The sequence below is a fragment of the Callionymus lyra genome, chromosome 2 (genome assembly GCF_982586985.1).
Source record: "Callionymus lyra chromosome 2, fCalLyr1.hap1.1, whole genome shotgun sequence".
Lineage (NCBI taxonomy): Eukaryota > Metazoa > Chordata > Actinopteri > Syngnathiformes > Callionymidae > Callionymus > Callionymus lyra.
The window spans coordinates 7,086,407-7,099,251 of record NC_141819.1 but is presented as its reverse complement, the minus strand read 5'-3'; the positions used below and the strand labels follow the sequence as shown (position 1 = coordinate 7,099,251).

General features: G+C 40.9%; 1 protein-coding gene across 1 annotated transcript in view; it reads left to right on the top strand.

Moving 5' to 3' along the window:
• The window catches only part of wdr18 (WD repeat domain 18), a 58,823-nt gene that overhangs the window by 25,630 nt on the left and 20,348 nt on the right, over window positions 1–12,845 (top strand). The window contains exons 6-7 of the mRNA XM_087783352.1: window positions 1,642–1,706; window positions 1,839–1,963. Of these exons, the coding sequence (XP_087639478.1) occupies window positions 1,642–1,706; window positions 1,839–1,963 (190 nt within the window). The remainder of the gene's footprint in view (window positions 1–1,641; window positions 1,707–1,838; window positions 1,964–12,845) is intronic.

Sequence of the window (12,845 nt, the reverse complement as noted above, 5' to 3'; positions counted from 1 at the left end):
ATAAACATTGTTATCCATCTTTGCCCGTCAACGTTTTTTGGACTTATTCTATCAATGGTATATGCAGGGAAGTGTACTGGAAAAGGGCGCCACTGAATGGATCATTAAGCAGTTGTTTATATATCTATTTTTATACCTTTTTTTTTTCGCACCAGTGTTCTAAGAGTAACTCACACATGCTAACTACTATACTTATGAGATAGATGGCTCGTGATACCGTTGATTACAGGCACTCACGCTCAAATCATCTTGAAAATTAAATTTTCGGACTGTCTTGTAAAACATAGCCAAGTCCAAATAACTGACGTGGCAACATTTTAGTCAAGCAGACACTTTCTTTGAGTCAGGAGGACGACACGCGTCATAAGTCGATATCTCTACCTCGGGCCAAACTTGGACGGACTTTATATCGTGTACCAGTGGGTGGGAAATTACATTTACAGTAGAGCTACATTTATTATGAATTATAAAGTATATAATAAAGTTAAACATATAAAAAAAGAAATGCATCTATTACCATGTGGGTATGTAAAAAATTAATAATATAATAATTATATCAACTTTGGACAAAAGAAAATTAAATATTAATTCATGTAATATAGAGGTCTGGGAATAATATAGTATTTTTAATTTAATAAATAAATGATGGATAAAACTTCACTTCTGCACTTGCACTTAATGTTTTGATTGCACAAGTGGTTCCCAATTAGCAGTGTGCAAAAATGTAGTGCGCAATGAGCACTCAAATGGCCAGAAAATCAAGTGTGGATCAATGGACACTTTCCACCCTCAACGACGTAGATGAAGCTAAACTGAAGCTAAACTGAAGCTAAACTGAAGCTAAACTGAAGCTACGTCACTGAAGACACGTCTTCGGAGCAGATACTGACGTAAATGTATTGAGAAAACACTCATTTTACCACAAAAACAACACAACAACAGTAATAACACAATGAAACACAACTTAATAACTTGTTTCAATTGTATAAAAGTGTTGTCAAGTGTCAGTGATAGTGTTTCAACGACTGGTTGATCAGTGTTAAAAAGTAGTAGAAGTCCCTTGGAGGTGGACACTTCCAGGATTGACGACGCACGGTGACAAACCTACATGTTTGACCAATCGCATTGGAGTGGGTGTGGTTATGGTCAACAAGATTTTATCTCCAGAAGAACAAAGTGTTTCCAGTGGGCGGAGCTTAAGATCATTTTCTAATGGCAATATTTTAATGAAAAGAGAGTTTTGTACAAACAGACACTGATGATACAATAGATTTACACACTTATTCTTCTCTCCCTTAAAAAGTGTGAGAGAGTTTAAAGAAGCGAGCGAGATGATCTTTATCGTCTCCGTCTTCTGTGAAGCTCCTCGACCTCCACTCCCTCCACAGCTCCGCACGTTCACGCTGTAAACAAGGCGCCGTCCGTCTTCCTCCACTCGACGCACCTGAAACTAAAGTGTCGTCCCGATCGCCTCCTTGTCCATTTCAAGCCACCGTTTAATAGACGCAATTAAAGAATCGATGGAAGCGCTCAGTAGGTGGCACCGGCCCAAGCCCGGGGAGCAGCAGCAGGACCTGAGCGGGAAGATAATGAGGTGGAGCCTCCTTCCATGGAGATTAAGTCTGTTTGTTTCATCTGCAGAGCCTGAGTCGGGACAAATCCTTCCAGTCCGATAACGACGGGAACCAAGTGTTCAAAGGACACAGGTGAGTGGATGCTCCCCAAGTTGAATGGAAACGAAGTCCCACAATCTCGTATGAAGTCTGGCTGTGAAAGTGTTTGAAAGCGTCCTGTAGTGGGTCGGGGTCATGACCTCTGGACACTCTGATGTCTCACAGGAACATGGTGACCTGCCTGTCGGTCTCCATGGATGGGACGCTGCTCCTCTCGGGTTCCCACGACGAGACGGTCGGACTCTGGGACGTTCAGAGCAAGCAGAGCATCCGCTGGCTCTCCCACAAAGGTAGGAGGGTCGGACCTTATCTCGTCGCCTGCTTTTCCAATTAAAGTCGCCCGGGCCAGCGCCTCCGCAGAGGTCCTCGGAAGAGTTCTCCAATTAAACCGTTCACTGAGTCTCTCTGCTCGACTCCTGCTGAACTCTTTGTCTGATCTTTGTTTCGACCGGACACGTGTTACATTGTTTAAACACGCGTGTTGATCGTGACGTTCCATCGCATCTATTATTCACTCTTGAATCATGTGACTTCTCAAGGGTTAAATCAACCGAAATGTACTCATTTTCTACTCACCCTCGTGTCGACTAAGAGTCGGGATTACTTTCAGAGTAATCTGTTCTTTTTACAGTTATAGACAAAAATGTTTGTTCATTTTAATGTAGCGACTGGAGCTCAGTTGTCTTCATCTTCGTCTTCACCTTCGTCCAAAAAGACACTTGAAAACATTTAAATACCTTGCTCAAATAAGCTCAAATTCCGCTACAAACAAACATAAAATACAGACTTATTCAACAATTCTTCTCATGTGGAGCTTCAATCCAAGAGGGACGTACAGTCGAGCAGTATGGAGGTATTTTAAGTGTCTTTTTGGACGAAGATGAAGACGACTGAGTTCCAGTCACTACATTAAAATGAACAAACATTTTTGTATATAACTCTAAAAAGAGTAGAAAATCTGAAGGTAATCCAAACGCTTAGTTGACACCGGTAAAAAATGAAGTTTGAATTTTGAGTGAACTATCACTTTAAGATCCTTCTTCCCATCATGCCATATCCATCTTCAATGGTAGTCCATCCTAATTGTAACATTTGCCACTGTGGCATTTGCAAGAAAAAACCATCCACATGCTACACAACCACTGATCTTTATCCAAATAATCTTGAGAAGTGTCGTTCTTTGAGTTGACAAACACAACCTTATGAGACTCACTCGACACAGCGGCTCATTGAGTTTAAGTAGTGATGTCAAACTCAATCACTTGTCAATCAAGTCAACTACAGTCCTTATCATGCTAATTCAGATGGATGGATGGATGGATAAACTTTATCGATTGGTTTCCCAGCACACAGCAACACAGACGATAGATTCATAAAACAAGAACAAAGTCCAATTAAAAGAAAGTGCAAGATGACACCATCTAAAGATAAAGAACAAAGAGTTTATTAAGATTTATTTTTCTTCTACGTGGCTTCTGATCCACTTGAACATCTTTCATCAACCTTCGTTCCTTCTTTAACAGTTTCTTCAAGGCTCCAGATGAATTGTTGTCAGCATGCGTTGGAATTATAGTAAGAAGCATGTATAGTTAATTCATATTTAATAACTTAATGCATTCTAATCTCCTTAAGAATTCCTTCAAACTATTTGGCTGGAGCTTTTTCCACTGAATTGCATAAAGAGAACGTGTCAAGTCCTTCTTTTTCAAACTCTCGCCAAACTCATCCATTAAGACTGTTTTGATTATTAAAAAAATAATAATTTTCTTAAATCATTAACACCAAGAAATCTTACAGAACCGACTCAAGAATTGTATCGTTTAAACAAAATGAACCAAACTCTGTCAGTATAACGTGGATAAAAGTTTCACCTTCACCGTCCACAGATGCTTGTCATCTTTCAAATGACCACGACCACAGACTGACATGAGTCGAAGGGTTAAAAATGATCCCTGACCATCGTTCGAACATGATATCTGAGGCCCTTCTGAGCTGCGACGGCTCTTAATTGTCCCGAATCTCGGCTTCGATCTTGTCCCCGTCGCCGCCGAGCTCTTAATCCCGTGTAGCTCGCCGGATCCGTGTTCGAGGTCCTCTCAAGGTGAAGGTGAATCGAACCTGAAGGAGTCCTCGCGTCTGGCGCTCCTGGCTTATTAATGAAGTGTCGCGGCTCCGAAACCCCAGCCGGAGAAGCTTCTTACTTTCCGCTCTCATTCATAATAAGTGTTCCTGCTGCGGCGACAGGAGCTGGGATGGAAACGCCCCCGCCGTGATCATGACTGGCACTTCTGTAATTAACCAAATCCTCTCTGTGCCGCGGCGCTGCGAAGGGGTTCGCACTTCAAACGTACTGTCAGGGGCCGATAATCTCCCGGCTTTTTGGCCGCACGGATGAAGGCCCCGGTCATCCCTCGGTCCCTCTGATGTTCCCCGACATCCTCGGCGATGACGGTGTGGATGAAAGAAAGACGCCCGTCAGAGATGTTCCCAGACGTCCTTAATAAAGTGTCCTAATCCCAATCTGAGCATCAGATTATCACGTCTTCATCTCTGAATGATGAAATCTCTTCTATTTTTTTATTTAAATACAGTACCCGGAGAAAACTTCTTCACTATCCTTTGGTCTGAGGGTAATGAAACGGGTCAGTCACTATCAGGGTCTATATTCATTCCCGTCTGCATCTGATCCATATTGACGCGAGTCTTAATCTCATTAGATCCAGCCGCCATTTAAAAAAAACGAGCTTTGATTTCGGAACGGATAACCCGACTTAAAAGAATGCTCGCTAATTTCCGATATTTCGCGGCTCTTGCCAAGCGTCGGTTGAGAAGATTGAACCCACACCCGAGATGTTTGACGGCGACATGAATATTTGATGAATTCCGTTCGGTATTTGGGTCGAATGCGTGTTTGTGTTTTTTGATCCGAGCTTCTCTCCGAGTCGCCGAGCGATTCGTGTTCAGACGCTAATTGTTGCTCTTCCTGTCATCGCACCTGGGGTGGGCCTCATCGCGTCTTCGCGCCGCCGCTGCCTACCCCGGGCGCCATGACGCTACATCACTGTCAGCGCGAGGCGGCGGCTGTAGAGAACCAACCACTGAAGCACTTTATCACACAGGTTTGGAAATAAATCCAGGTTTAAAACCTGCTTTAGAGTGAAGGTGTCAAACAGTTGCTGTTGAATCTTTTAGTGAAATTATTCTACTGGAGATTTGATCGATTAGGGAAAAGTTATCGAATTACACATATTTGTAGAAGTAGTTAGAAGCAGTAACAAGTACTGGATAGACATCTGGCCACATTCTTGCAAATACACAGCCCTGTATACCACTCACAACAATTACACTGTATTGTTTTTTATATTTTATGGTTGTTTAAAGATTAATTTAAAGTAGTAGTTTAGTATTTAAAAGGGGCCTTTCATGCTTCACTTTACGTCTGCTAACGGAGTTATAGCGTTATGGTAAAAAAGTTTGTTCATTTTAATGTAGCGACTGGAGCTCAGTTGTCTTCGTCTTCATCTTCGTCCAAAAAGACACTTAAAAACATCCAAATACCTCTGTATAAGTTGGAGAAGTTCATATTTTTCGCTCGTTTGTGTCGTTTCAAGAATAACTCGGGAAGTTGTCCAGGTACATTTTTCGAGCACTTCCTTGACCTGTAGTACTTCCGAAGTACTTCCTGTTGTCATCGCTGTTTTTCTTTTAACGTTCAATCTCAATGGTTTCATGTTAAAATTAAGATATTGATAGATTTTAGTCAGAGATGGGAACATTTTTTAGTCCTACTTTATGCCTTAAAAATCTCCCACTTGCATCTACTCATGCCTCAGCTCCACTTCTGCATTTTATCGCCATTTAGGTTTATGTAGAACTCGTCTTGAAGCCGAGGCAGTGAAGTGTGTATAAAACAAAGAGCTGCTTGTTGTCAAAAGGTTTTTCCCATTAACTGTCGTTTAAAACTGCTGGTGTGCTGGTTCAAAGATGGAGAAGAGAAACGAGCTGAGAGTATCATGCTGTGTCTCAAATCGCATACTTCTCTTAGTATACTAAAAGTTAGTATGCATCAGTTTAGTAACTAGTACGCAAATTCTCCACAGATAGTATGTCTCAAATCAAACTCTGCTGCTACACACTAACAGGAAATGACGCGACAGCTTCTTCTTCTACTTCTATTTAACGATGGTTTCAACCAGCTGTAGGAACACTAGCGACACCTGCTGGCAGCACGTTTTGCAAGTTTGGAAAAATAAATAAAGAAAAAATATGAGAATCTAAATAATCGCGAGATATTTAAGATGGTATCAGCAGCGAAGACGTGTTTATTTTCCTACTGCTGCTGAAAAATACACCTGTAAGTATATGCATATATATGCATTTATATATGACGTAACTTCCGTTTAAAACATCACTAAGATGGTGGCTGTTTAGGGTTGTTAGTGTCCATCGAACTATACTCAGTTTTGTGGGCGTTTTAGTACGCCAATTTAGTGTGCATGGCGCACTAAATTTCGCATACTAAGAATTGAGACGCACTAACGCACTAAAAATACTAACTTTGAGTACGCTAGTATGCGATTTGAGACACAGCATCAGTTTCAAATGTGACAGCCGACCAGGCATTTCCCCAGGTTTCCATTGAGCCTGGTGTCGTACAAAATCTGGCACCTTTTCTCAAAGGTTGGTCCATATTTCAGTGTTACCTGCTGAGTTTTCTCTGACCCTGACTCCGTAGGTGACGCCACAACCGCAACCATTATTGTCTCAGTCTCTTGAAGAAATCTGAAGTTCAAATGATGGCAAAGACCTTCCCGTCAAACGAAACCCTCTGAATGACTTCCGCCCGCGGAGACGTTTGTCGTTCTGGTGTCACGTCCGTATGCTCAAAAGAACTTGTTTAAACGGCGCGGTTCAGTCAGAGTTCACGGTGTGGCGGAGCCAAATACCAGATAGCGATCGCTTCCCCCCTCGCTCGGTATCTGCAGCGCCGCAGTTGAACATTCGTCTCCTCCGGGCTGTCGGGGTTTCAACGTGTCAAATCTTCGCCGACTGTTATTAAGAAGCGTCCGCCCTGACAGCCGAGCGGCTCTCCTGCAGGCGGCGGAGCGAGACCTCCACACCTCAGCACCAGCCGTGGCGTTGTCTTAACAAGTCTCCCCTTCAAGACGCATTAGCCCCCACCGGGCGGGTGATGGAGGACGACAAGTGCAACATCAAAAGGACGAAAGTGCAAAGACACCTAAACTGTCTGGAGAGCAACTCCCATGATTCATGTCGCACGGCGCAGAACATCATAGCACATGAGATGGATTGCGCAACAAGATACGGAGATACAATTTCCTTAAATCATTTTCTTTTGCGGAGTTTGCGTTCCTGCAGGAAACATTGCTGGTTGTTTGGAATTTGTCACTCCTCCCATTCCTACAGACGGAGAAACTTCCAGATTGGTTCCTTGATCTCTCTACAGTCGCACAACTCTTGACACCCATGTCGTGTTTCGATCCAGGAAATGGGAGATTCTTGGGATCTCGGCCGTTTTGCCGACCCCAGCCCTTGAAAACTGTATTTAAAAAGTGAACGAAATGACTAGTTTAAGGTCAATCTCAGCTGTTTCAGTGTGATGGTCTGAGAAGTCTATCATAGCGAGACTGTTGGTTGAAGAACTACTCCTGAAATGAGACCCCGGGGCGGATCGAAAACACAAGAGATGATGTCTCTTTGGGGGAATTTGAGGTTCCAGAAGAGCTGCTGAGGGGTTCCTGGGGAAATGGTATTATGGTCCTCTTTAATCCAGGTGGAGCCCTCATCAAAAGTGGATGTTTGAGTGTTGACGTTATAAAAAATCTCATTTCATTTGGCTTAGAAGGAGCTGCTGCAGGTACAGGATGAATAAATCTGGATTCTTTGGCTGCGAGATGAAGAGATGTAGCGTCGTGACCCAGAGTTGGCTCCCCGGAGGGAAAGAAGTAAAAAGCTAATTTCTGCCTGGATTGAAAAGGTTTGAAGTTTTGACTCGTTATACAGATGTATTTATCTTCTATTTAACCTGAGGTAGAAACACACACAGGGGATATTTTAGGGAAGAACTCAAGATGTATTTTAACTTCTAGAAAGAGAAGATGGAAACAAACGTTGAAGCTCGGATACAGGACTGTATCGAATAATAAAATTGAGTCTCAGCTCTTCGTTTTAGTTGTACTTGAGGGAATGAAAGATGTTTATGAGCAACTGATCAAAAGTGACGAAGCAAGGAAGACCAGGAGAAGAGAAGTGTTGAAGTCTCCTGATCCACGAGAAGGTCTAGAGATTCTGGGTCACACTGAGAATATGTAAGAAAGATGGTGAACTGGTTTGAGATGAACAAAATGACAGGGTAGTCTCTCCATTTTTGATCCACTTTTGAGCGCTGTCGAAAATGTTTTCAGTCTCAAATTTAACTCGTCCTCAACGCTAGAGAAACAAAGTTCTCTTGTGAGGCTGCGTAAGAGTCTTTTGAAAATGTGAACCATGATTTGTTTATCGATCGGATACTAGATTTGTATTTGAGAAGCACTCGCGTAGATGCTCCGACTCTTCAACGATTCCGTTTGCATCCTCCACTAATGTTTAGATTTGTTCTCCGTACAGAAAGTGTCCTCTGACCTTTGGTTGTAATTACCAGAGTCTCGCCAAAATGCTTTTAAGTGTAGCGACGGCACTCAATGGAAAGGATTTATGCATCAAGGGCGTTTTACTTAAGAGAGAACTGGCTGGAAAAACACTTGAAAAAATGTACATTCATCACCACACATGCTTTCCGAACGGGAAGAATAAATATCCATATTAATGACAGACGTGTAGCTTGGAGCACCCGTAATAAGGTTCTCGTCCACCAGGGGCGCTGTGGTCCATCAGTAACAAGCTTCTACCTGAACCAAACATTTAATTTACTAAAATATGCTCATTTGTTTGTGGTATTAACCCAATAAACCACATTCTTACCCTGCAAGTAAAAATATAAATTACCCTATATTTGCAACAACAGTTTTTTAATCCTGATTCATCTTTACCATTTTATTGTATATATATTTTATCCATCTCAGAATAGCGCCCCCTTAATAGTGATGTGTCTAATATGCCCAGGAGTATAGTAATATACTTCTACTAATTGGTGCAGACAAATAGTTAATATAGTCTTTGAGGTTTTTGTTTTTTTTAATGGAAGAAATGTCTATTATTTAAATTGTAATGAATTAAAAGAATAATTCAGTCGCATTGACGGGTGAACCTTCCATTTTATTGACTTCCATATTACACACAAGTTAAAATGCAGTGAGATAAGTGTAGATCTGAGCGATTCTTCACCTCAAAATATGAACCTTTATATTGTTTGTGTTGTTTAAGATTCTTATGGCTTCGGCTCTTGCTATTCTTGTATAGCATTGATATGAATTACATGTAGACGATTATTTAAATCACTGCTCAAAAAAAAAGTGAAGAGTCGCACAACGCATTGTTATTCCAGTCAATTCAACTACTTTGAAATTAAAGTCTCCTCTTAGGAAGCAACACTGATTGACGATCAATTTCACATGATGCAAATGGAATGAAGACAACAGCTGGAAACTATAGGCAGTTAGCAAGACGCCCTCAATAAAGCAGGTGGAGACCATAGACTTCTTCTGGAGTCTACAATCCACACCAAGGCTCAGGTGGATGGATGGATGGATGGATGGATGGATGGATGGATGAAAAAAGAACAAAGTGCATTAAAAAAAAGTACAAGATGACACAATCTAAAGATAAAGAAGAGGGATCAAAGAAAAATAACAAAAAAAAAGGATACAAAGATTAACATGGAATATCATCTTTTCGATCCACTCCTGCAGCGAAACCAAGCACGAGGAATTACTGAGTCTATTAGTGTTGCATCATGGGAGGAGCATTCGTGCTCCATCTGCTTCTCTGCTCACTGATGACATTGTTCGGAGGATGAGGTCCTCAGACCCCTTGTAAGACAATATATGCTGGTCAGTTCCTCCTTATACAAGAGTGTGGCTGGAGTGTGTCAGCAGTTCCTGGAGGACGAAGGCATTGATGCGATGGATTGGTCTGTGGTGCCCCAGGCCTGGATCTTATTGATTACATCTGGGACATCATGTCTCGCTCTATCAACCACAGACTCACAATTGCGGCCCCAAAATATATATATATACAGAATAATTTTCCCAAAATATTTTTGATTAAAAGTCATATCTACCACGTGCACACACTTTAAATCCTGCTATTCATGTGTCCAGGATGGATCATGTGGAATCTAACAGGCCTTGTTTGACTCAAGGGCCATACTTTAAGTTATTGCTTTTATTATGCTGTCGTATGCGTTCCTAGTGACTCGGCAACTACACTTAGAATTCACAATTTATTCATCTGTCAATATAGGTTTATTGTGGAGGAACTGGTTTGTAACTTTTTGGACTTTTTCTGCACTTTGCGGACAAAAGTTCTGACAAAGCTTCTCACAAGTCCAGATAAATTGGCTCCTGGTTCCGTCCTGCCGGCCCAGATCAAAGGTTCCGCTCATCTGTTCGAACACACGTGGTCGAGGTACCTGCAGGTGATTGTGTTTTCTCAGTATCTGCAGTGTTGGCAGCACTTCAGCCTCCAACACACACTCTGTCTGATTTATATTTATCTTGGACCCGGTTTCTGCCATTAGTGTAATTCCAGCATGTGAGCCAAACATCTGATCAATATTTGTAATTGAGGGCGAGATAATTAGCCTGGTTCTATTACCACAACAAGCCGGGGATATGTCTCCAGTTTTCAAACAATGGCGCTCATACGAATGTCCGACCTTCTCACCGTCCTGGAGAATTAACACTCAAAGTGCAACTCACTGCTTCTAGTTGAACCAAACCAACAAAACCGAATACATGGTTGTAAGGTTAGCCAAGCTAACATTAGCCTGTCACGTGTCCAGACAGATTAGTGTAGTTGCTAGGCTAACTGTAGCCTGTCATGAATAAGGTAATACTATCTCACAATAGACTCTGATTATTGTATTGAATGATTTTGTTTTTCGTCACTGAGATTATATTGAATCTTTTTTAGGTCTGTTTTGCACAAACTCAGTACTTATGTACAAAATAATACACTTGTTTGATAATAAAATAAAACTTTTAGACTATTGTAACAGTTTATTTTGTGTCTAAACAAGAAGGATGTGTCTCGTCTGCAGTTCATACAAAACTCTGCAGCCAGAATCCTGAGCCGCTCTAGTAGAAGAACTCACATTTCTCTGATCCTTAAAACTCTACACTGGCTTCTTTTAGGATCATTTTAAAATTCTGGTTCTTACTTTCAGATCTATTCATGGTCAGACCTTCCATCAGTGATCTGAGCCAGACTTACACCCCAGCTCGGGCTCTGAGGTCTGTGGATCAGAATCTACTGATGGTTCCTGAACATGCTTCAGAGGAGAGAAATCCTTCCAGACTGTTGCTCCTAAGCTTTGGAACCATCTCTGTGTTTGATGATCTCCTGACTCCTTCAAGAAACATCTGTGTTTGATGATCTACTGACTCCTTCAAGAAACATCTGTGTTTGATGATCTACTGACTCCTTCAAGAAACATCTGTGTTTGATGATCTACTGACTCCTTCAAGAAACATCTGTGTATGATGAACTACTGACTCCTTCAAGAAACATCTGTGTTTGATGATCTACTGACTCCTTCAAGAAACATCTGTGTTTGATGATCTACTGACTCCTTCAAGAAACATCTGTGTTTGATGATCTACTGACTCCTTCAAGAAACATCTGTGTTTGATGATCTACTGACTCCTTCAAGAAACATCTGTGTTTGATGATCTACTGACTACTTCAAGAAACATCTGTGTTTGATGATCTACTGACTCCGTCAAGAAACATCTGTGTTTGATGATCTACTGACTCCATCAAGAAACATCTGTGTTTGATGATCTACTGACTCCTTCAAGAAACATCTGTGTTTGATGATCTACTGACTCCTTCAAGAAACATCTGTGTTTGATGATCTACTGACTCCTTCAAGAAACATCTGTGTTTGATGATCTACTGACTCCTTCAAGAAACATCTGTGTTTGATGATCTACTGACTCCTTCAAGAAACATCTGTGTTTGATGATCTACTGACTCCTTCAAGAAACATCTGTGTTTGATGATCTACTGACTCCTTCAAGAAACATCTGTGTTTGATGATCTACTGACTCCTTCAAGAAACATCTGTGTTTGATGATCTACTGACTCCTTCAAGAAACATCTGTGTTTGATGATCTACTGACTCCTTCAAGAAACATCTGTGTTTGATGATCTACTGACTCCTTCAAGAAACATCTGTGTTTGATGATCTACTGACTCCTTCAAGAAACATCTGTGTTTGATGATCTACTGACTCCTTCAAGAAACATCTGTGTTTGATGATCTACTGACTCCTTCAAGAAACATCTGTGTTTGATGATCTACTGACTCCTTCAAGAAACATCTGTGTTTGATGATCTACTGACTCCTTCAAGAAACATCTGTGTTTGATGATCTACTGACTCCTTCAAGAAACATCTGTGTTTGATGATCTACTGACTCCTTCAAGAAACATCTGAAGACATTTTTATTTGTGCTTTTCCGTGAACATTATTCTGACTGATCTCTTCAGACTGTGGTTGAAACTCGATGACAAAACTAGTTGTGTAAGGATAATTCAATAAGTGCTTATCTGCAAAATGTATTTGTGGAGCAATGAAAAACCCTTGTTTTAGTCCAATCATTGATGGAGTATATAATATATATATATATATATATATATATATATATATATTGCTCTAGATTCTGATATTTTTAAGCCCCTGGCGACCTTCCATTCCTGTGTGAGAAAATAGACTTCAGGAAGTCACAGTTAAATAAAGGACTGGCAATATTTTTGCAATATTATTCTGTGTCTTCTGGGCCAAATAGAAAGATTTTGACTGATGCATATTCTAGAAAAGAACAATAAGTGCATGAAAAATACAGCATAGTGTTTTGGTTTTAATCTTTTTTGTTGCTTGTTTAAAAGTTTATTTTTTTAAGTAAACTTGACAGAAAGAAGCTCTTGTCTTGTCAAGTCACAGGTTAATGTTTTTTTAACCCCTAAAATAATTCGGTCTTTATTCAAAA